Genomic DNA, 26,186 nt, shown 5'->3' on the forward strand with positions numbered 1-26,186 from the left:
TATGAGATATGAATGTATTCATAAGCTTAAAACAACTTCTTCTATGGATAATATACATACTTTAAGTACTTTGACTTAAAAATTGAACATAAGTCTTTTTAAAATTAAAGGTAGAAGTGTACATATAAAAATTATTTAAAACTAAAAGTATATTCTTAAGCAGTATGTATAAATAGATTTCATTGTATTATCTAGTAACAAATCTGAAAGTGTTGCAGTAATTTATAAACTGAATGTCTACACAGGATAAGTGCCTTTCATTAGATTCTATATTGTATATACTTGTATATACATATTTTGCTAAGAAAACACACATTCTAAATGATAATCACATAATTAGCAAATGTGCCTGAAAGTAATCTGTTCTAAAGTCTTTATTGAATGTGTGTGTTTATATACAAATAATGGACCTGAATTGCACAAATGTAGAAACAAAATTAAAGAATAAAATGCCATGATTGACTTAAAGTGCAGGAAAAATTCAAGTTTAAAAGTTCAGGTAATATCAGTGCCATTAATTAAGCAAAAAAAAAAAAAAAGAGAAAAGGAAAACAAAGGCAAAAAAGGATACAAACTTTCTTCCAAAAATCCTCCTTTGGATGTAGCTTTCTAACATCACCTGCCATGCAAGTACCACCTCAGGCAAAAATCTTTGCATAAAGACAGACAAGGAACACAGCTACATATTACTACATTTTATAACTGACTGCTGAAGAACGAATCACTGGAAATGCCTATGGTGTAACACTTTCAGACTTATTTGGAATACACACATATTTACACGTCAACATTCAAAAGTTACAATTTGGCAGGACTAAGATAAAGAAAAGCATCTTCAGTTTACAGTTCCTAATGAGACACGCTACATATAAACAGATAGGTAGCAGCAGTTTCTCACACATCCATTGAAAAAACCAACCAAACAAAAAAGAAATAGCTCAATTGTATTTTATAGTCTTCCAGATACTCTAAAAAAAGTTTCACACAACTTAAATGCTAGCAAAAAAACCAGGGGTGCTCCCCCCGCAAGGATTTCAACATATTTTGCTGTACAAAAGATGCACCACCAACAGCAGAAGATGCAATGATGTATGTACGATCAACTTCCTTCCACAGAGAAGGAAAAAGGAACTTTTTAGACTAAAATTGTACATAGCCCCTTCTGTTGAACAAGAACCATTTCTGTATTCATCTCATGAGCAATCGTTTCCTTAGTTTTCAAATCTAGAAGCATGCTCTTCACGTATGCAACTGAAAAAAAGATTCAACTATGATCAACTCTATAACACCAAGTAAACCACTACTCTTCTTGTACTGGCAGATGGTCTCTCATTGCCTTGGTTTTTTTTTTTCCTCACTGGTGGTTGTCAAATGTTTCTTGACGGGAAAGTTAGGTATGCTTTCCTTTCAAGCTAAGGTAATCTTCCACTCAACTGATACCACAATTTGCTGAAACAAACTTCTGCCATCCTTTCTCCAGAGCCTGGCCAGAATAATTTTACAGGATTCTGTTGCTCTGAAATATAGCTCCTCTTCACCAGCTCAAATAATAATCAGTCATCTCAATTTATAAATGTTAGATAAGGGGACAAGCATCAGCTAGGGTGTTTTATTTTTTGAAATGGTATGGAAAGTAGTATATCCAGTTTTCTTCTGGATTTTTAACAAAACGGTGTTAAATATGCATTAGACACTGAAAGAGAAATCAATTAACATGCAGAGGCAAAAATTGCGTGGCAAGCTGAGTTAAGTAACTGGAGTTAATATTGCCTCAGTAGATATGGGACAGAGCCATCAGGAAATCATAATGCTGCTTGTTCAAACTGTCACATCCTCATTTGTCAAGTTCTTTGCACAGTGGGCATGGTATGGCATGCCCTCCTACTGGCAAGAGAATTCACTTGTCTTTTTTTTAATTAAATGTTATACATAAAATCAGAAAAAGTATCGATTTGTGCTACAAAGTCCAAACATACTTGCCTTTCATTTGAAAAATGAATCAAGAACGAACAGTAACTTCAATATTTCACATCCTTTAAGTGTTTTGTAAGGTTGCCTTATCTATATACCTGCAACATCACTTTACAATACAAATACAACTGAGGTTTTGCTTGGGAACATTCAGAAAGTGTGCGAAAAAAAACCACACAGAATGTGGCGCTTGGAGGAGAAAACTCAAATGATTAATTTCAGATAATGTAGATCTTTCAGGTTCTAAGTACTCCCTTTTATAAAACAAGACCAGTCAGCAACTATTCCTGCTTTGAGGAGAAGAGTCTAAATTATTTTTGAAACGCAAACATTTTAAGGAATTCTCTCTTTTTAAAAGAGCTCTGGTCATTCCCACTGGTACAGCTTTAGTGCAGCAGCCATTAACAAGTTAGCTCAGCTGTATTATTCACCTCACCCAAAGTGAGCATCATTGGTTTCACCCATTCCTGAAGTTTTAGTGGACACTTAACCACTGCCCACACTACTGAAAACACTGCTTTAGAGACTAAACCCAAACTTCAGGCCAACTGCCTTTAGTGCTGGGTGGGGCTGAGATAGGTACTTGTAAAATTACTAGCAGGATTTAGAAATTTGCTAAACAATATACTGACAACTATTAAATATTAGATGCTTGCCATTACTCATGCATCAGCACCTCCACGGAGTGTAAAACTGTTTGAAAACCTGAGTCCAAGATTATCCGATATAGTAAAGGACTAAAGGGGCATCTAGAACTTAAGTTTTGAGCAAAACTATCTCAGCTATTTTCATTAATGGCTGTAAAGGTACATTCTGTTAAACATTTACAAAAATTCACAGCATGAAAGGAACCCACAGCCAATTCTAAGTGTTATACAAACAGAACCAATAACTATTTTTGGCAAAAAATAATATTTAACTGAAGTTGAAGTATTCTTACCACAATGAAGATGTTACCACATTTCACGTTGCACGGCCATCACACAAATGAAAATTCCCAGCATGACACATTTCAGTCATATTATTCACTTGACTTTTTTAATGCAAAAATTGTGTATTCTCTTGTTTTGCACTTCACAGAATATGATGTGAATACAAGAATACTAGATCAGGGGCCCAAGAAAAGACTATGCACAAGTCAACTATGTATACAATTTTCAACATGAAATCTTCCAAACTTCCAGCTTTTCCGATGAAAGAAGTGAGAGCAAACTTCAACTCTTCTTCAACAGTAATGGTAAATATAGTTGAGTCTTAGAGAGGGTAAGTCAGTCAGCTACCATCCAGCAAGACAAACGACTTTATTCCAGCTCTTGGACCCCTGATTTATTGCCTCTCCTCACAGGAGGGTGTAACACTGGCAGCAATTACAGTAGCACAAAAACTTTTGGCATATAAAATATTAACACAGGATTGACCCTGCATTGCCCCTGCCCATCTTGCACCATGTTTTCCCTTTACCCTCTTTTCCACATATCCTAGTTACCTCCTCTGTTCCAACTCTCAGCTAACCAACAGCTAAGAAACACTCAAGTTTGGTTTTTTGTGTGTGTTTCTTTTAAATACAAAGCTCCTCAGTTAAAGCCACAACTGAGATAAAACAGTGTGTGATTTGTTCTAGGAAACAACAGTATCCAATGGTGAATACTCCTTTAAATTTCAATGGTCCTGCCAAAATTAATGAAAACCGAAGATTTTTTCATTGGGACAAAATTAAACAGATGTAATTGATGAGCATCATCAGAATTGGTACCACTTCTTGTCTTTGTACTTCAACATCATCTAAAAAACAAAAAGCAATTTCTGATTACTGTTGCAATAATACATCAAAAAGTACAATGATACAAACAAATTATAGGCTTACAAAGCAGCACGAGAAAGAGAGACTTCTTTGAGAAGTAAGGCTTCTCAAAAAATTGCAACAACAACATTGCTGAACAGTGAGGGTTTAGCGTGATGAATTTTCTAATGGTAGAATCACTGCTGATCTTGCCTCAGATAGAAAAAGACATTTTGGGGAGAATGGGAAATTCAGGAACAAGAGTTCAGGGGATGGAAAGAGATCTGCATGAACAGGCGTCCTATGTAGTTACTGAGGAAAAAAAATAGTTTGGATTCAAACTCGCTTGGATTCACGGGGTTTGCATACAACAACTGGGTCTTTCTTAAGAACCACATGCATCTCACACCAAATTTACTCTTCTTATCCAATTCAGTGACAAATTCTTTAAGTAATGGGAACTGAGCAACACATTTGGAAGTCTACACGCCACTCAGACAGAGGATATGCTCTAGACTCATGTGCCACAAGACAAAGCTGCTTACATTAATACTTAATTATTAGGATTGATAGATAAAAGTGAAGTGTCCTTTATCAAGGATATTGCATTCTCTTTCGATACCTCTAACATTCCCTTGCAGAAGTCCATTACTTGCCAACCTTGCATTTATTTGGCAGAATATATTTATATTTATTGCAGAATATATATATATATTTGCCAAACTGATTGGAGAATCAGTTTAATGCTCTCTGTTTAACATGCAACCGACTCACCTCATGAGCATGTTTAGAGAAAGAATCAGCACTGTAAAGCATAGCTGCAGTTTTTTCTTCCAGTTCTCCTAGTTTCTGTCCTCTTTCATCTAGCGCCAACCGGGCTCGTGCTAGTTCTCCAACTACACCAGATGCTGCTCCTTTGACACCTTCAATACCCCCAGGCCCTGGAATATGCTGGGCAAGACTTCTTGATGCCTTCCCAGATGCTGACTCTCCAACTGGAGGCATTTGCAAAGCAATAAAAACAGAACAGTAAGTTTTTTTGGTCATTATTACATAAATACCAATGTAACCAGTTTATAAAGAGATGTCATTTTTATCATGGACACTGAGCACCTTAACGTAGGCATGACTTTGAGCAATACTACTCAATGTTACTAGATGTTAGTATTTGAAATATGTTTGAAAACTCTCAATTTTATAAGAGTTTCCAGGCAGGTTATAAAATTACAACCTTTTCACAGCTTGAGTGTGAAATTAAAACACTCTCAATAGTGCTGGCATTACAGTCATCAACAATTGTGCTGGTGAAGTGGTTTTTAACAATATAGCTTGCTTCACAGGGAAGGCGTTGGGAGTTCAGCAGAGCAGGAGAATTTTGAAAAGACAAGCTGTGGTCAGTTCTGGACATGCTTTGCTAGTGTAGCCAGCATGACTCAGCCAGCAGAAGTTTCCTTTGATGGAAGTTCAGTTTGAGGTGCAAACACCTGAAGATTAGGTGTCTGTGCACTCATTATGGTAAAAAAAATAATGTAACTCATGAAAAGGCAGCACAGTTGTAAGAACAAACCAACAAACCAGCTCATCCTAAAGTAAACACTCACAAATGGTCAGCTGAACAGCTCTCTAGGCTACAGTGACCACACTAGCTACATTTCCTTCACTCACAATGGGACATCAGCCACCGAGTTCAGCCCAGACACTTAATGGATGTGTCTCTCTCATGCTGAGTTGTATACTCTACAAAAATTTGAGTGAAGGCCAGAAGATTTTTGGATGCTTAAGTCAAACCAATTTTTTTTTTCGTACACAAACAATGAAATTATAGTTTAAATATTTTCTTTTTTTAACCTCTAGGAAAAATAACATTAACTTTTTAAGTAAGTTTTGTTGCAGTTATTTCAAGATTTTCTTATTTGATTTTATGCTTCTGGGAAGAACAACTTGGATTTCAACTAACACTATAAACATCTTTCTGTCGATTCCCAAGAATAAAAAAAGAAATAATATTCTGCTGTGACCCTCATGTTAAATATGACTATTTTAAAGCATTTTTCAATGTCTTTTGAATTGTCATTGAACTCAATTTCAGGCTTTTTTCTCTAATTCAGTAGTATTTTCCTTCTGAAGATCTGAGCCAAAACTTGGTGGGGGAAACTTGAAATAACAGGAAGAGATAGCTTCTAAAGTTACAAGAGTACTTTTCTCTTGCCACGAAAAGGCAGTTTTCTCTTGTCCCAGTCATAATAAACATGTAATTTGTACACGTAAATTTCTCTAATAGAACACCTGACCAACCTTTCAAAGTATTACACATATTGCATATTTTAATGCAGAAAGTTACCTCTAACTACGTGGTATTTGTTCAAAATGTATAGGCACAAGTAGTAAAGACTAATTTAATTTTTATTGGCTAGATCAAAAGAACAAAAAAAAAAAGAAAGGATTGCTAGGGAGCCTTATCTATTTTAACAGCTATGTTTCACGTTAAGAAGGAAACAGTTCTTACAAATAAACTTGCATAACATGGTGTGTCATTTAGCAAATATCTGAATAAGTGGAAGTTAAATGTATTAAACTGCTGCATGCCACCATAGTAAAAAAAAAAAATGAAGCTGTAATCAAAGAAACAATGAGAAAATGATAAAGCAATAATTACTTTGCCAAATCTGAATTTTACTGTCCTATGAACTGAACTGTTACACAGTTCTGTCCTTTCTCTCATTCCTAAGGCACCTCTGCACAAGTCAAATGAGGAAAAATAATCTAGTGAATGAACTGAAGTAGAATGAAGTTTTAATTTTCTCACTCTCCAGAATAGTGTTCTCCAGAAGCAGTCCCTTTCAGTTTAACAGTATTAAAAAAAAATAATGGTAAGTACTCAAAGATGAACAAAAATGAGATCAGTTGTCCCATTTCTTGCTTTATAAACTACTCCTCAATAAATGAATTAAAGGATCCTGTGAGAAAAACAGTAGCAAGCTTTTCAGATCTTGTTGGTAAGGTGAACATCACATAAAAGCTATGAAAAGGTATTTGTCATTCCCTTTTTTACTTTCCTCTTTGCAAACGTAATGTCTATTAACACAGGTAATGCATTTCTCAAGGATCTTTGACTTCCTTGGGTAGAAATACCAGGAAAATACTGAATACTATAAACTTACAGAGTTCTTCTCTGTCAAGTGATTGTGCCCCACCTCCGAACAGGCCTTTAAAGAATCCTCTGTTTGGTGCTTCTGGTGTTTCTACAGGAGTGAAGAGCTCACCCAACATTTCCTTTGCAATGAAGAAGAGGCACAACAAGGCATACATTATTTCACGCACAAATTAATGGAATATTTTTCACTTTAAGGACTTCTTTCATGGATTTGAATTTCTAAGTGAATCTGCTTTAATAGGCATCTGCCTTTGCAAGGTGATGCAGGAAGTAAATAAAGAAAAACTGTCCAAACCATCTGTTCTGATTGTTGCAAGTTTATAGCTCACAAAATTCAGTAGCAAAGAAGGGGGTTTGAGTAAAGCTGTATTTATCCCTCAACAATAGGGCAAAACTCCTGGTTTTGTTCCGTTGAAATATCACCTACAAATATTCATATCCATGTGTGGTACAAAAGTAGAGCTTACAGCCTGCATCTTTGCTATTTCAGTGTCCTATACAACTTCCAAGCCGAAGCATGGCTGAGAATCTTTTCAAGCTGTTAATAACCCTGAAACACAATAGTTCCCTTCAAGCATCCTGGGTTAGCATGCCCTGCTTATTTCAGCATGCACGTCCACCAGCATCAACTGAATGAGGGAGTTTTATTAACTGCACATGTTAAACAAGGAAATTTGCTATCAATCAGAAAGGAGATGAAGAAACTGTTTGAAATACAATAGGACAGATGAAACAAAAAATGAAGAGAAATTATTCATCCTGAATCAGACTCTACAGTGAGAAAAATCAAAGTATGAAAGCTGAAGTGCTTGGCTTTATGCCAGATTTAATTACTATAAGCATTGTGAATCTAGAACTGAGAACGTCCAAGTTCATTTATATCAGAAAACAGTAATTAAAAAAAATTGTTACCTGAAGATTTTCACATGTTTCTTGACTGTAGGTAAGCCTCTGTATTTCAGTCGGTGAGACAAGATAGAGTGCTTGTCCATTATTGGTGAAGCAGAATGTTCTGGCTATCCGCATATTGGTGAGTGGCAGGTAATACACATCCAATAATGGCCTTAAACTTGGCAAACTTAAGAAATAAAAAAACCACATTTAAATATAGCTTGGTTGTCTATTATTGATCAAATGGCTCATTTTCTCTTCACCATCTGCATAAGTATGACAAACAGAGTATCATTTAAGGCAATTACAAAACCTCAAAACATTTATGAGATTAAGGTAGCACCTCAAAAATGAAATTTAAACATCTGCATCACATGGGTTTAAAAGTACAATTTAAATGATACTCTGAGCATGTAAATCACAGATTCACTTAAGTCATTATTCAGTCATTACTAATAAAGTATTTTTATAAGTATCTGCCGAAAGTTTACAATTGAACATCCTGCTGCTTCTCTCAGGTGTAGAATTTCTCCTTGACTAAAAATACAAATCTAAAAGATCTCTCCTCAGGAACACTTGGAAACACACAGGGGTGTGCTTTCAAAGGCAAACAGAATTCAGCAGCCTCAAACAACAGCCTTATGAATTATGTCCACCTGTTTTGTCCAACTGCATATTTAAGAGGACGTCCCCTTAGGGCAAAGATTGCTTACCTTCTATTTTCTGATCCTGTACATGTAACTGCAATACTTACTGCATCAAGCTGTAACAATGCTCTTGCTAAAATCATTCCTCTGCCTGACAGTAATAATAAATGCAAGTAAGAAGTGACTGAACACCTGATGTCTTGATAAGTAGAACCCAAAATAAACTGCTGTCTCAAAAACATTCTCTGTGAAATTTTTGTAAAAACGTAATTTATGCAAGATGTTAGTTGCAAATGTACCAACAATACATTAAGCAGCCTCAGCTGCAGATACCTTCTGCTTAAGATGATTCTTTCTAGAAAAGGAGTAAAGTGGCAAAGAGAAGCCAAAAGCAATGACAAAAATATGTAGTAACTGCAACAGTAAGCATTGGGTGGTGCTTTTTTTTAATGATACTGAGATTTCTAAATGCTAAGCTTGCATTCTACAAATTGTAGATGGTCTCTTAGCAGGAGACTTCATCTATGGCAAATGAAAGGAGGGAGAACAGGTAACATGATTTCAGAGGCAAGTTCTACAGGTAAGAAATAAAATGCAATATTCTCTTGTAAGCACATCACCCAGAAATGGCACTTCTGCTGTGCATTTATCTAGAATAAGAATATTCCTAAGAGCAAGTTAATAACAGGGAAGTGCTTTGCTTCAGACCCATGGAAGCCTAAAATGTCCTTACAGCTTCAAGACAAAAACAACAAAAATCATTAGATCAGACAGAACAAACATGATATCCAGATGGCATTTTCAGAGTATTGAACAAATCTGTAACAGAATCATAAGCCCTATCTAAACTTGTTTCAGTAGATAAGTATGGGGCATCTTGGTTATGATACAACACACTGACAACTTCACCCGAACAGCACATGACGTCTCTTCCTGGCAGCAATTCATGCTTATGAAATGGAGTTAATACTTGGGAATCCAACTTCCCTACACAATGTAACGCTTCAGTAGTTATAATTTAGCACCTGCCTCTATACAACATTCTTTAGAAAACAAAATGAACCCTGAGGAAAACAGGAATAAACGGTCCCTGAACATTACTCAGTTCAGTTTTAATTAGGGAAAATACAGTGCTTGACCAGCAAGGTGAGCAGCATTTTCTAGAGATGTTTAGAATATATGTTGGCATATAGATCAATGCAGTTAACAGACTTACATACTATAACTAAAAAATAAGTTTTGATTGTATCACATCAGCTTTAGTTTTATTCCTAACAATTCCTGAAGAAGCATCTTTTTAGAAAGTTTCCCAAGCTGAGAACTTGTTTTTGCAACCTAAAAAATAACCTTTTAGGAATTTTACTGGCACAAATTTATAATGCCATGTTTCACAGTCATCTTAGCATTAGCCAGGACTAAAATGAAGTGCAAGTGCATATATATATATACACACGTAGTGCTATTTGGAATAAAATAGCATTTGGAAATATTAAAGAAAGGATGTATTACATAGGTGACACATAAGTATATTCAAACATTACTTTTACACGTTTAAATTCCTAACTTAAATCTCTTACATTACTTATTTCTATGGTACAACCACAATAGTAGCAACTAATCTTGCCTTTATAGCCCAAGTTTAAGGCCTTCAAGACACGAGCAGGCTACACAAGAGGTAACCTTGAGGCATGAGTGTGATGCAAACAGCTGCACATAAACATGCAGAGTTGTGGTCAGGTACCAGCTGAAGTTCTGGTCAATGCACTTTTCTCCATCAGGGAGTAAATTCACACTTGAGAAACTGCATCAAGGATGTATATCACATGCTTGGAACTATTTGTTGACTAAGAGTAGCTTGAGCTAAACTGGTAAACTTTTTCATGTGTTAAAGGCATAACTACTAATCAGAATGCATAATCAAAATTATCCAGACTCAAGTGTTAGAGGTTCATCAATACTGAGTGAATGTAGATTTCTTTTATTCACTTTCTTATGCAGAAGTACACCTCCTATCTAGCAGAAGACTATTTTTTCTTTTTATATTTAAGTTACTATCAAACAGGTCTTACCTAAAAGTCATAATATGTCCATTGGCACAGAAACATGCAAGGCAGATACTGTTACTCAATGACACTATATCTCCACGAAGAACAAAAGAAGTCTCTGTTATGTTTTGCTTATAAATACAGTTCTGGGATGGCAGTGAGATAACTTTTGCTTGCTTTTCCGAACATATCACTGCATATTGATTTTCACTGATTTCCTGAGAGGAAGAAGGGGACACTGAGACAGGTCGTCGCTTTTTTGATTTATCTTTTTCATCTTTATCTTCAGGAACATTGTGTTCTCTCCATGGTTCATGTGCTGGTGGGACCAGAGATCCTGTGGTATCCAGAAAAGCCATTCTCAAGATTGCCCCTTTTAGCCTCAGGATGGTTCCTAGGAAAAAGAAGTTGAGCACCTTTCTAAATCAGTTCTCCTGAACTGTTTTTCAAGATACATAATATTCCTTCAAGCAGTCAGTAAAATGAAAACTAAACAAGAATTTAGGCTTGCTTGTGTAGCAAAACAAACTTAGAAAAACCTTTGGACATTAATCTGAAAACAAATGAAGCACGTGCAATAGCATATATGCATTCAAGAAAACGTTAAACTAGTTTAAGAGTTAAGCATATGCGTACTCTTCCATTAACTTCAACAGAAACCTATATATTTCTAAGAGAGCTTAGCTGGAATCCACATCTGGATTTGAGTTCAGTGTCAAACTCATTTCATTCACTCCAGAGGAGTACACTGTGTGCTTAATACCTATAATGAATGCTGTTAGCTAAAGGTGAGCACCACCTCTTTCTTCAATACAGACACATTCACACATTCAGAAACAAGCAACCTGTCTGTGTGTGTGTGTTTTCCCCTTGCAGTTTACATTTGAATCCACTTCTCTGTAGTATAAAACAAAAGAGGAAATTTTCCCTCCCAATCGTTTAAATCACTGTCTCTGTATGCCAGATCTTGGGCTCATACATGTCTTATTTTACTTCATTTATTCACATTGAAGTAAAAACATGAACATTTGCTATGTACAAGAAAATCATACACATGGCGGTATCTTTTAAGGTTCATACTGCAGATCCAGTGATTAGACTAACTGTCCAGTCTGCAGCCTTGCCTTTACAATCCTGTTATCATGTCTGAATACTGCTGCCAATACCATACATGATAAGCACAAATCAAACATGGTCTAGAGGTCACACTATTCCTAATCACTATTTCAATCAAATGGCATTGCAATTTGCATGTCCTGATACTATCTGTGTGAGCAAAGTGGAGCAGAGCAGCATGTTCTGCATGAGACAGTGGTAGCAGGAAAGCAAACCATTAATACATAATTAAAACAAAATCAGTTGCTGTGTATCAGAAAAACAAGATACAAGAACTTTCAGAGCAATCCAAACAAATATTCTGTCACTAACATTTAAAGTTAGTTGTTCAATATACAGCCCTTGATTTATTCCCTTTCTATAAAGCAGGAAAATGGAAAGTTTCCTACCTCATAACTCAAAAAAAATGGAACACTTGAAATACTCATCTTTTCTGCTATCTGTTTAATTGCCATGTACTACATTAAGGTTAGAAAGCATGCTTTTTCTCAGCAAATATACATTAAAATGGTATTTTTATATTATATGAGAACATATTTTCAACTTTGTGACTTTGAAACTCTGGTAATGAAGTAATCAGTCTAGACTGTTAACATTAGTAGCCAGATCAATGAAGTATGTATTAATTTCCAACTGATCTATAATAGAGAAAAATAGTTTATCTAAAGAAAGAATACAACCACCAACACTTTATCAAAGTATACTTTAGTTTATTTGCTTTGTACATACCACTAGGAGAAACAATAACTGGCTGAAGAAGTCTTTGCTCTCCTCCTGGGGGTAAGTTCAGGACAATGACAAGCACTGTACCCAGTGTGGTCCCAACCCACAGGGACGGGGAAGGTGATGTATCAGCCTTTCTTGTGAAAGTCTCACAAAAATGAAGAGCTGAAATTGCCTCACGTGTCTCTTTATCAATGCTAGTTACACTAGAACTCCGGGATCGACTGAAAGAGTTGTCTTTGACATCTGAAAATAAATCAGTATTAATTAAAAAGAATGGAAAAATGTAGGCATGAAATCAGATTTTCTTTTTTGTTCTTTAACATGAAGTATACACTATAATTCTGTTGATTATTACTCCTGCACTCTTCCTTAGTCATATTTCCTTTTGGCCCAGTCTTCAACACCATACTCTGAACAAAGCACCCAATCTTTTTTTTTGCAGGGGTTGCCATTAGGTAATTGTCATGAACAACTGTTATGCATGTATCTGTCTTCCTGGGAAGGGAAGAACAGTCAAACAGGACTCCTCCTTTAAAAAAATAAAACACCACCCCCCCCCCCCCTCCCCCAAAAGCGCCCCCAGCAAACTGAATTACAAACCTCTCTGCCAATTAATTCATTGATCAGATTAAAAAATATTGTCTTCTGTGAAACACTGTTTCATAAACTTATGAAGATGCAACTACTTTAGTTTAAGAACTGCAGTGACATCCAGACAGCATGATAACTTGTAAGCTGTAGTGACTCACTATAGCATCGTCCCACTTTAGGAAACTGTATGGAGTAGGTCTAACAGGCTATTTACACACATACAAACTTTTAGCAAGAGAAATATTTAATGCTATACCAAACGCCACCTGGCACTGATATGCAAAGCTAAAGACTTCTGTTTTGAATACTGTACAAAATTGCACTAATACACTTGTCAGGACATCTTGCTTACTGCTTAGCAAATAAGGTTCTCTTAACAGAGAGAATTCTAATATTAAGAAAAGCTGCAAACCAGTAAATGTGCTTCTAACTGTGTGCTGTCTGTACACATGGCGATACTTAACATATCAGGATGTCTGAATTTATCTGCTCTCACGAATCAATGCTTTCCTTTAACTCATAATTCCAAAATTCAATATTTCAGCACAAGACAACCCTTACTAGTGAAAGCTTAATGCAATTTATATAATGGCTTTTAAAAAATTAAGTTATTGTTTTGGAACTTTTGGTAGGGTATAGATGTAATGGTCATCTTTAAAGCAGGCTTAAGAGCAAAAGAGCAACATTTAACCACATGCTTTCTGGAAGTATCACTATGCTAACTTTACTAAATTATTGCAAAACTTTCTACAAAGAACATCTAACATGCGTTTGATTTGAAAAGCATACACACTAAATTTCAGCTGACTAAATGTATCTATTCAACATATACAGTCAATCTTCTCAGGACATAGTTGTCTTATTCCAACAAGGATAGAAAAATTATTGTCTTGCCAAACTTCAGCTAAGTCAAATTTAAAACAAGGATTATAAAAGGAAAGTAGGTCGGCCACTCAGATGTTGACATCCTGAGTTTTCACATTTAAAAAAATCAAATCTAGAGTAAAACAATGAAAACAATTATTTTTTAAATAATTCTTCTAATGACCACAACCTCTTAAGATACTTGCTTCTCCAGGCTTGACTAAACTTTGTTTTTTCAACTCTTACATGAATTAATCAGTCTGGATATAATCATACATTAACTGCAATAGGCATAAAATCAAATGTGCACTTGTTGAGTTGCATCTGGTTGAATATCTGAAGAGCATGTGTACAAATTCCAGAAGCATTGGAATGGACAGAAAAAAAAAAAAAAAAGTAACTTGCTGGACAATACAGGCATTATGGAGAGTGGACATTCATTCAGGAAAGAGAACTGTGAGTAAAGAGTTTGACTGCATTAGTGTATATTATATACCCTGAAGTCAGGGAAGAATCTATGATTAGTTAATGGATTAGTTTCAGATGAAAAGGAGGGAACAGTGTGACCATCTACACACCACTTTGTCAGAAAGATGGAAAGACAAAGCTCTTTGGAGCCACTAAACCAAGGGATAGGATCTAGTGGTAATGGTACCACCCGGATTACAACATCGAAGAGCAATGGTATAATGTAGACTATGTTCAAGATAACTTCTGTTTTAGAAAGTGGAGGATAAACACATAAATGTGTAGTTTAGGATTTTGTTTTGGTTATTTAGGTAGGAAAAGGGGTGGGGTAAAGATCTAAAGACAGAAAAGTAATTTGAAAGAACAAGATCATGGAAGACCAGGTTTCAAGAAGCCATGGAAAGAACAGAGCGTAAATAAGGACAATGAATTTGGGAGAAAGGCATTTCAGCTGTCTCAGAGCCAGTAGGTAGGACCACATAAATGACAAAAAAATACAACCAAGCGGACAATCGCTGAAGAATGCTATGTAAAAGCTATCTTGCTAGGAGAAAAGATAGAAGTAAAATAAACAAACATCATAATTGCCTAAGTTATTTACAGACCTGAAAACCTAAAAGAATTTCACACAGAACAAAATGAGGCATCTAAGTGCAGATATCTACACATGTGCAAAGCCAAGCGAAACCAGTCAAAGGCTATTAAAATTTGGAAGGGACAAAGCATTTTACAAGTACACCAGAAGTGAGTTGAACAAAAAAATTCCATTATTTCAGTAGGAAGAACAGCAAATATTAAGTTATGTAGAACATGCTGAAACTCTGGATTGGAAAATACTGAATTTTGGCTTCTTATTTTCTCTAGTCTTCACAAAAAAGACCCACCAAAACCTTCTTAGTACTTACTGCTATAAAAGAACTGGGAGTAAAATAAGAGTAGAAATAGAATAAATGGGATAATATTTAAGTACAAATGTGGTCCAGTTTGCAAAGTATGATAAAATTCACCCTAAACTGAACTTCTCTCTAAACCATTAGTAAATATAGTAAGGAAGAACAGACAGATTAGAAAAAAAAAATTTTTTTTTTTTTTGCTCTTTTGTGCCAGCAAGCCACAGTTAAATCTCTCTGGTTCTGGGCACAGCAGTTTTAGAAAGATGAGGAAAAATTCCAAGTCCAGATGAGACCAACAGAAGCCACCTTAGATTTAGACAACATAACCTAAAAATGGAGAAGTAATTGAACTTTATAAAAAAAATTGTCTGCAAAAATGAAGATTAGAGATATGATGACAGCTTTCAGCAGCATAAAAGGCGGCTAACAGAAAGATAGGGAACACTTGTTATCCCTGTTCATTGTGGAAAGGACAAGAAAAAGTTAATAGGGAAGCAAGGAAGACTGATTAAATAACAGGGAATTTGTCTGACTACAAAACATTGGAACTTTCTGTTTGGGATTTTTCTAAAAACTTATTTACTGGAGGCTCATGAATAGACGAGGAGTTGAACTGTCAGACATCTGGATCCTTGCCTTAGCAATGGATTAAAGGCTCTCTGAGGGTTCCTTCCAACTTCACATTTCTCTGAGTGGAGCAAGCTGTAAGTGTACATTGTAAATCAGGGTGGTCCCACTCAGTTTCAAGACACCCCAGTGGACTCTTTCCTTGCTGGTAGCAGCAGTTGTCAAATACACGGTTCTACAGCTGCCAGTCTGCTCCTGGTCTGCCCTCTCCTGGGCTTGTGGCAGCAATTCTGCTGCAGGAGGAGAGCGAGCTGTGGCAGCAGAAGGCAGCTTGCACATTCAGGCTGCATCTACTGCTGTAGGTCCACAGCTGTCCCCCATCATCTTCAGAGAACAAGGCAGGGGAGCTGGATCTGAGCTACAAGCTGGCAAAGTACTAAAAAAATAATAAATCTACTAATTTGTATGCCGTTCTAGTTATGCAATATAACGAGTTTTAGCGCTACAGACTTCACGACTGAACTGCTTACATAAAAAGGTAACGTGCTTTTCCAAGAAAAATGAAGTTCTCAGACTGGTCATCCATCCAAACAGCTGTATATTATTTTCGTTTAAAGAGAGTGGTCCCAAAGACAATTAACATTTGTAAAATTACATCCAACTATTTGTTGAGTGGACCTCAACATATCCTGTTAGTCTTAAGATACATAATTTTTAAATTTAAAATGTATTAGACAATTCTAAACAGGCAGCAATTTTCCTTACATTATCTGCTTAATCATGCTTTTCCTATCACAGCTTTACTGATAAAGTGAGTGACAGATGCCTAAAAATTACGACGAAAGTGTGATAAGCCACATACAAGACTTGCAGGCTTACCTTATGATGACAGCAATGACATTTTGTGCCTGAGGGCCCCCAAAAAGAGTGGAATTAAAATTTTAGTTCTATACTTTGGATAAATGCAACATAAGGTCATGGTAGTTTACATAATTTAGGACACTAATGTACTCACATTCCGTAAAACAGTTTTAGTAAAAATAAAGTCAACTATGTAAACTTACCTAAATCAGGCTTTAACTCAGTTGGCAAACTTAGCTTCCTGGACATCTTTGCTGAAAAGTGAAGTATATCCTTTTTTTAAAAAGAATAAACATGATTCTGCTGGCCTTTATTTGCCTCTTTCTCCATATTTAATATACCATTATTACATTAATTGCAGTACTCAATAGGATTTCTACTAAAGCAGAGCCTCACTTCCACAGGGGAGGGGTGCAAAGTAAAGCATGAAAAATGCCAAAATCCCCAAATACAGCATTTTATGACTTTTGCCAAGCTTCATTTCTCCTCAGGTTGTAGGCAGAACTTGATGGATTGGATGAATTTTGCTTCGGCTCAACCTTGAGTTTTATCTCCTCAGGTTAAAAGAACACAGACTCTTGGCTATTGCAAGAATCTGCAGTGAAGTTTACATAAAGTTAACCTCCCATCCTCTCTTCTTCCCTACTTCCCAATTAAACCTGAGGTATTTAAAATAGAGAAAAGATGAACTTTTAATTATGCTAAAATCTTAATGTACATGTGTTAAAAGCTAGTAATGAGATGCAATCTGCAACCTTAGAAGAATGAAGACATTACAGAGAATAATTATAAAATCAGCAGCATACAAGCACTTGCAACACTGTCAAAAAAAGAGTATAATTTTGATAATATTGCTGAAGTTAAAAATAGCATTTGAAGTCATCCCTGACTTGGAAAATTGTCTTTATAGGAATGGAAATATTACAGTCCATTTAAAATGCAGTACAATACTAACAAATGCTGCTATAACGGAAGTTACTAGTACATTAGTAGCCATATATCCCTATTTCATCATTCTTTCAGGAGTTACTGGAGGAGGAATAATTTTGACATAGCTTAACTACTAGACCAGGGCTAGACTCCAAATTTATTTCCCAGCCACGCACTTGAACTTTGATATATCATTTAATTCTTCACTCTCTTGAAAGGGTAATACTTCTCTACCTAAAGTAGATGCTGAGAACAGCCTCTTAATTCTATGAGTATCTTGTAATGGATACCCACCATAAAGCAGCCTGAATCTTGCTGCTTCTCTCAGCTAAAAATGGAGCTAACTCATTCTAATTATCGTTTTAACAGAAATCATTAAATTCTCTATGTATCCTGAAAAACAGCATGTGATTTAAACTTACTTCTACTCCTTCAAAAAGTGAAATACTTCATTGTATCATCAATTATGCTCATCAATATTGCAAATGCTAGTTATCTGAATAGTTGAACAGTTTTATTCCTGTCACACATTATAAAAATTTGAAAATACAACTCCAGAAATAATCTAATTTCCTTCATGTGTCAATGTTACAAAGTACGCCCTATTTAATTTAAATTGAAATTACTTACTCTCAGACTGAAATTCTAGTCACTAACTCATTTTAGCGCAGGCTGAAACTGGAAAGGGCGGTCCGGCTACATGTTTTCTACCCTCATCCTTGCATTGGCACTGGCATCTGCCGAGCTTAATGGTGAGGCCAAAACTCATCTGAATGAAGTTTCTGCCAAGGGTTGTGGTTTTTTGTTTTGTTTTGTTTTTTCCAACAAGATCAACTCCTGTTTCGGATCAGAGCTCAGCTCTACAAAACATTAGTACAAAACAGCACCAGTGACCAGGAGCCCATCTTGTTGCTGTCAGCTTGAACTTACAACAGCTTGAAGAGAGATCATGAAACCTTATCTGGAACTGTGAATGAAAGGATGGGCGTTCCTCATCATAAGACTTGTTTTCTGTGTTAGACACGTAAATCATAAAAGCTGAGATACTGAACAAAAGCTCAGGTATGGACACAAATAATTTGAGTTATTCTTGGCTTTTCACAGCTTTTACCATGTATGAATACTAGCAATGATTAGTTAACTTAGTCACTTTGAAGACTAGAATGGTCACTTTCGGCTTTTCAAATAGAAATGCTTAACAGGCAATTTTAATAACTCTGAGAAACTGACCAAAAAAAGAAAAGATATTAGGTAACAGAGCAGGTAACAACAAGTACAGGCAAATGTGTTGGATTCTAAGAATCAATCCACAGTTTTAGCTTTTTTGTTCCTTAGTGAAAGGCCAGCTGTGTGAACTAGCTGGATAAGGTAAACCAAATTTGTCAAGACATTTTCTACAAACAGTGACTTTAAAACTCTTTAATAGGACAAGAAGGTACATGAATTGTTAAAAAGAATATAATTGCTAGAAATTGTTGAATTAATGTGCTACACAGAAAAAAAAAATCACATTTCAAAACAATGTGCCAATACCTTCTATACTTCAAAAGTAAATAGGAAACAAGAACCTATTTAAATAGCAGTAGTGCCATCTTGTGTTTAAAGAAAAAAGTGGCTAAAGATGCAATAAGAAAATAGAATATTTCACCAGCTAAGCTGTTTTTAAATAATGTTATTAGTATAATAAAAAAACCTGCTTGTATTCATATCTGGCTTATGGTTTACAATACTTTTGGAAAATTCAGTTTTGCTATGCCTCAGATGAAAACCAGCAACATGCTAGACAACTTCTACAATATAAAACATATACATCTGAGAAACGGAAAAGACATGCTGGACATCTACAGAGAGAGGGCTCAAGGTCAGGCTTTTTACTGCAGTCACACAACAGGGCAAAGGTGATGGTGGCTGCTCCTGCTGGGGCTGGCTGAGTTCAAGGACCAGCTCTCATATCAGAGTTTAATACCTCTCCTGGTGGTGGTGGTGGCTGAAGCATTTACAGCCAAGACAAACCTTCAGCTAGTGTGAGAAAAGGAGACAGAGACCAAGGAGCTGTTTTGTTCCACCTGCTGCACTGCTGCTCAAGGCAACGATGACTATTTTCCTTGTGTTTAGACCTACGTTTAATACTCCTCTAAATTATAAAACCTAGAGTCATACACAGGCACATACACATTCTTTCTGTTGCTAACAAATATAATTAAGCATCATATAAAGGTATGATATTGGAGAACTGTCCAAAACCAAAACTCTGGATTCTCGGAGATTTCTCATAGATCAGGCTTGAGGGGGCAGGTATTAAAATATGAAGAGTTACCTTGGCACAGTGTGTTATATTTCAGCATAGGAGGGTCAGCCAATTCAATGAAGAAAACCTGAAGGCTGAGACATGACTGAACTATCAATAGGAAGCTGTAACTTAACAGTAATAGTAACGTTTTATTTGCAGTGGGTTATCCTGAGCTGATACTTAACCATGTATAGCACATCAGTTTGAATGCTATAGAGCAGAGGTGTCCAACTCAATTTCACCAGGGGCCACATCAGCCTCGCAGTTGCCTTCAAAGGGCAGAATGTAATTTTAAGACTGTACATTTATACAGTGAAATTTGAGTTGGACACCTCTGCGTACAGAGGGATTTGTAATCTACTCCCTATGCAAGGGACCAGTTTAAAATATCTAAAGATTGTAAAGGAAACAAGTGCCTTGGTGTTTTGGTAGACAAGAAAATTTTACATAAAGCTCATTTCACTTAAATTTTCATGAGCTTAGAAATTTTTTAGACAAAGTTCCCAAATTATTCTCTATTTGACAACTACATAGATTTACATTACCAGTTTCAAGATGTTTAAAGAATTGAATATTGTAACCAGTGACAGTGAAATAGAGAAATACATTATCAATGCTGAAATCTCTGAATTATATATACAAATAATAAAACTATTTTAAAAGATAATGTATGAAAAGATGTACTTGATCTATCCAATATTAGATCAAAGTATTAAAAAAGCATTGGAAGAAACAGTCTTACTCTGGCATTAGCGTGAATGAGTACTTATTATGAGCATCTTAAGATTTTATTCCATGAAATCAGCACTAACAGTCGGTGACTTTAGCACTGTCTGAAAAATTTATGAGTACACATAGAATGTAACAAATGTGAGAAACCTTACATTAATAGTAACAGGAGCGATTATAGAAATTTGGAATTAAAGCTGCTCTGCTTAGATCTGCCTACTAATATTGTTTGCAATTCTTTATAAATTTTAAAACTGCATAAAATAAACGCATTTTCTGAAAATTATTTGACATGTAGCCTACTGAAATAGTTAGTGAAGGTCTTAGTGTCTACAGTATTTTGCAAGCACTTTTACTAAAGCTTCTTCCATTCATGGATGTCACAATACCTCTTCACCTCTGACCTGATTTGTAGCTATACATTTAATTGCATAAATCTCTTCATACCAAATAATTAACTGACCAGAGTATGAGTAATAAAACAGCTCAAGATTTTGCTTTTGCTGAAGCTGGATCACAATGACTGTCTGTAAAAATGACATGGCCTTAGAAATTAAATGCTACCTACCAATGCTCCTTCCTGTAAGCTCATCTACATTTAGTACACTTCTCTGTACTATTCCACAGCACATTTATACTTCCAAACATTTGCCATTCCTAAGACAAACAGCTGCTTTTAATAATGATCACAGTACTTTCTATAATTTCTAGAAACTGTTAGTTAAATCAAGTATCTCCACATATCCAAGGCAATTGCAGCTTTTCCAAAGTTCACCTCTGATGCAAATAAAAGGGAAATGTGACCCAAAAGCAACATATTCACAATAGGTCTTTAACTTGAGTTACTACCCATTCCTTAGCACAGAACACTCACAACTGAATATTTAGAAAAAATAGAAGACTAACTGATCTTAACAGTATACATAGCAGTGTTGGTACATGAAATATTTACATTTTGTTTTATTTATGCTATCGTTGCAGTCTTAGATGGTTTTTGATCCTTTAACAAAGCAAGAATCCTCATGTGATACTGTCACTAATGACAAATCTGTAAAAATGAAGACGTCTCTACATGATTTTCAGTAAGAGATTGACATTGGCTTCCTATTTCTAAAGGCATGTGTATTATATTACCACTTGACAGCTCTACCACTGAAGCGAAATTACTTTTCACTTCGCAAGCAGTGTCCCCTTACTCACTGTTCCCATGGGACAAAAAGCACAGGAATGATGTTAAGAGCAACTGAAATTATCAATGTAAATACTTCTCGTTCTGTTTCATAATCTATTTGACAGGTTATTTTACACATTGTCAAAGATTGGGAAGAACTTCAATTGATTGCATTAAATGCCAGTGCAAAGAATGACAGCCATGCTACATACATCAAATTCATCCACGTGAACACAGCTGATGGTAAACAATGTTTCATACAACATGGTCAAGTTAACAACAGTAAATGACACATTTTACAGAACTCATTGTCCATTCACATTTAGTTGGCAAGTCAGTTTAAAACAATAAAATGCAAAACCATGCAACTATTAACACCAAAGAAGAGGTGTTTGACTTATGTGGAAGAGCTTAGAATGTAAGTTCAGGAAGAGCCATGCAGAGTAAACATGCTAGATACAGTAAAGGAAACATGGCACTGAAAAAAACCCTCTCAAAACACAAAACATTCAGCACATGGCATTAAAACACTCAAAACTCTAACAGAATGCAAATATCTAAATTTCTTTAAACTTCCACAAGATACATAAATCACAGTACTGGCTGACTGGGAGACATTTATTAATTACACATCAAATGCCTTACTGTCTCAGTTAACTCTGTGTTTAACTTACACCCTGAAGAATGCATTACTTGTAAATAGATGTTTTGCTTTTTCAGCTGTAAAAAACATTCACAATACTTTCAGTTGAAAGGCTTCAAGCTGAAACAGATGTCAATCGTTCTACAGAACTGTCATTAGCATGTTTTATTAATACCATAACATTACTCTTTGAAGAAAGTGAAAAAGTGATGAAGTCACACTCAAACAATGTTTTTTTTTTGCACAAGATAGGTGGTCTTAAGGTCAGAAAAGGCTACACTGAGACAGAACGGAAACATTTTCTCATGAACAGGCATTGATATAACATGAACAAGATTAAATGTTGTTTTTCTCAGAAGAACTAAACATTAGTTTCTAGTTTGCCTGAATTTCCTTTAGGAGAATATATTAATCAATACTCGTGTAAATGACACTCATGTTTTTAATGACAGATGAATTGACATGGTATACTATTGACAGCCATTTGCTTTCTTGAATTACATTTCAGCTCCCAGTGTCTCAGAACTTATCTTCCCTAACATTTCTGTTATCACTGCAAGGAGGTCTCAACCTAGGTCTGAGAAAGGGCATGTTCTTGCTCTTCCTCGTTCTGTACCTCAGATTGCAAAGACGACTTCGTCATACTCTTATTTATCTCTCTGAATTTTGAATTATTTGTCATCTTAATTACTGAACTAAAAGGGATTAATGGTTTAAGAAAAAAGTTAAATTGCCAAACAGCAAATCAAAGGAATACTACAGGAAAATAAATCTCTTCCTCCTTCGTCTTAACCTATGGTTCAATACAACCTATGAAATAGTAATTTTACAAATGGTTTTACTACGTAAAGTAGTTTCAACCTTTTGATCTGACTAAAGGGATAAAATGAAATCCTCCTGCAATGATGTACTAAATGAAAACAAAATGAACCATGAACACAATGATTCTGAAATGAAAATAACCGCATCCCAGTTAAGGAAGAAGAGTCCCTTTCCCAAAATTAAATCAGTCTTTCATCTTCATTTATTTAATAACCCAGTTGTCAGAAGCAGAGTTAATTTCCATTCCAAGCATTAAAAGGTTCAATCTACCTGCATACAACATATTCCAAAGCAATTTTGTCGCCAAATTGTTAAGATCCAAGTATGGGAGCTGGTATGGTATTGTGTCATTGTTAGATGCACAAAAGTAAATACAGTTCTGGAACAGTAACAGGACATACTTAGATATGTGACCAAGTTCTCTTCCAGATGATTAAAGGAAAACATGATACTACCTCTATTTTGACCATAGTCATACGGAAATCTGACCATATGGCTATGAATGCAACACACAAAAGAAAGAAATTAAATCAGCCACATGTTCTCAATAAGAGCATACCTTTGCAAAAGTAGTGGAATAATGTTGTGACTTGCATAGACTGAACTCCTAGTATGGATTAGAATTTCACCCATCCAGAAAACAGAGAGGTGCAATTGTAAAATCGGAATTTAAACCATCGATATCCTTTATTTTTATTAAAGTGATTGTACCCAGTGTATTTAGTACAGAAGCAGCCCACAGAATTGCCAATTAGCATAGAGAATGAAGAATTAATAACTTAATGCACTGAAATTTGAATATTTTATTTTTTTTGCTGCTGGGTTAGTGTTGCATAGCATAAGGCACTGGAATAGAGCAGAATTTTTTCTAGTTCCTACCTATGTCATTGGCTACCATCTTGGAAATCTTTCTGCTTTTGGTCTTCACTGGAAATAATATTTTAATAAAAAAGATCAATCAAGTATATCAAAGGATGATCTAGAGAAAAAAATAAGACTATAGAAAAGAAAAATACTGTACCCTTTTCTATAAAATTATTCATTTTTTGATCATCATCAGAATTGCTTGGTGAACCAGAACCTATGAGTGAAGACAGAATGAAATGGATATACAAACGTTTATCTTTCACAGAAAACTAATGTATTAATACATGCTTTGAGTTTAAGGAAGATGCAAAGATGTATTAAAACACCAAATACTGATACTGGTATTCTCTGTACCTGTCCTAGATACTATAAAGTGCAAATTATATTCGTATGACAGAAATTCTGCCATATTGAGATTAATCACAAAAATTATGACATGAGCTACAATGTTGAACAGTGCAGCAAGTTTATTGCTAGAAATATTCCCCTCATGGAATAAAATGTTTACATTGAATAACTAGATTGTGTCTGGAACCATGATTAGGACAGCAAAGATTAGCCTAAATTATGTTTCAAAGAACACTGCCATAACAATAAACTCAAGCTGTTTTGTTTTGTTTTTCCAATACAGTAAGTCACTGTTGGGCCACCATTCTTCAACTATTCTGCAGACAACTCAGAGCCAATGCTGCCATCTGCAATTATTCTGAATTCTTAGTACTGAAAAAACCAGCGGTGGCTATAGCCCACGATGCGAGTTTACCATTGTCACGAATTAGAACACAGTTGAACTAAAAACCGTCAGATTTCACTGGATTGTATATTGTGGAAGTGTAAAATAAGAATGAAATGCAAACATTGACATTTGTGAACACAAAACCTTGTCAGTTTACAATGCTATACACTGTTTTATGGGTCAGATAAAAGCTCCCAAAGCCTAACCTTATTACTATTTAACTTCCATAGAAAAACTAGGAGATAAAGTTGTATTTCTCTAGCATTTTCACAGTATTTCTATAGCTCTATGTTACTAAAACTGTAAGATACTCTAACTTGCACAGTCCCTTTCACAGTCCTCTCAATTGTATAACCACCCACTGGAGGAGGCTGATGGAAGTTGGGTTCCACTCCTCTTCACCTGGGCATGGAGAGGCAGAAGAAATGGAAGATTTGGATCACTTGATCAAAAGCAGAGCAGCCCCAACAGTGGCTGGTTTGTTTTACAGATCTATCCGTAATAGTCAAAGCCAATAATGCACTCTATTGCCAATCCCATCCTTCAGTCTTACAGCTAATAACAAGCAAACGTTTTGTGCTAGTGTATTTTCCTCTTAACTAGAGAGCCTCTAGACTGAGAAGTTTATTCAAATCTCTCATCTGTCCTGCATCTCAAGCTCACCAATACTGCGCAGCTGCTTTCTCCAAAATGTCATCTCTTATCTTGGAAAAGAGAATACCGTTTTCAAAATTCTTTCCAGTCAATGCTCTTGCCCAGAGAAGATACAAAAGTTAAACCAAACCTAAGGAACTGCAGCTCTTTTCTCTTCAACCACCACCAAATGATTTCTGTTTCAGGGAGGTGTCTCCCTCCAAGCACCTTTCTCAAAGGCAAACTAGAGAAGCCTGCCAGGAATCTCATCTCATCCACAAAGAGCTGGGAGGAGAGGACAGAACTGAGGGAAGCAAGGCACAGCCCAAGCTTGTTACTTCAAGATTCTATTTTACAGGGGAAAGCAACAACTTTTTTCCCCTCCATCTTTTGTCCATTCCCTATTTTTGGTACTTTAGACTTATTTCTCTTTAGTACCGTGCATATACTTAAGACATTCTATACTCTTTCACAAAATACTCAGCTATGCAAGCTTCTAGATTTTATTCTAATATGAACTAACTTCAAAACAGTCTTCTCAGATAGTCAATGCATAAATTTGAGCTTAATTTCTACTTCTGCAGGTTAGGAATATTCCCCCTAATTCTGTTTCCTTTTAAAACATTTGAATCCATCTATTCTAAATTGCCCCCTTTTTCAATTCTCTTAAAGAAATATCTAGATTGCATTCATTTTTAACCTACTTCAGCTAACAAAACTAGACAAGAGGGAGGGAGTTCAAATTATTAAATTTAGCGTTTTTCCTTATAAACCTTTATTTTCACCTTTGG

The 26,186-nt window shown here is 35.6% G+C and overlaps 1 protein-coding gene across 7 annotated transcripts in view; it reads right to left on the reverse strand.

The window, feature by feature from the left end:
* Nucleotides 1-219: 219 nt before the first annotated feature.
* The window catches only part of STXBP5 (syntaxin binding protein 5), a 99,970-nt gene continuing 74,003 nt past the window's right edge, over nucleotides 220-26,186 (reverse strand). For 2 of the 7 annotated variants that reach the window (XM_065631039.1, XM_065631038.1), the window contains exons 20-28: nucleotides 24,181-24,240; nucleotides 24,039-24,086; nucleotides 16,778-16,828; nucleotides 12,334-12,573; nucleotides 10,513-10,882; nucleotides 7,818-7,983; nucleotides 6,913-7,024; nucleotides 4,526-4,746; nucleotides 220-3,753 (exon numbers count right to left, since the gene is read on the reverse strand). In XM_065631039.1, the coding sequence (XP_065487111.1) occupies nucleotides 3,712-3,753; nucleotides 4,526-4,746; nucleotides 6,913-7,024; nucleotides 7,818-7,983; nucleotides 10,513-10,882; nucleotides 12,334-12,573; nucleotides 16,778-16,828; nucleotides 24,039-24,086; nucleotides 24,181-24,240 (1,310 nt within the window). In that variant the 3' untranslated portion in view covers nucleotides 220-3,711. The remainder of the gene's footprint in view (nucleotides 3,754-4,525; nucleotides 4,747-6,912; nucleotides 7,025-7,817; nucleotides 7,984-10,512; nucleotides 10,883-12,333; nucleotides 12,574-16,777; nucleotides 16,829-24,038; nucleotides 24,087-24,180; nucleotides 24,241-26,186) is intronic. The other 5 variants (XM_065631044.1, XM_065631043.1, XM_065631040.1 and 2 more) reach the window with 4 other exon arrangements.

The sequence above is a fragment of the Caloenas nicobarica genome, chromosome 3, assembly GCF_036013445.1.
Source record: "Caloenas nicobarica isolate bCalNic1 chromosome 3, bCalNic1.hap1, whole genome shotgun sequence".
Lineage (NCBI taxonomy): Eukaryota > Metazoa > Chordata > Aves > Columbiformes > Columbidae > Caloenas > Caloenas nicobarica.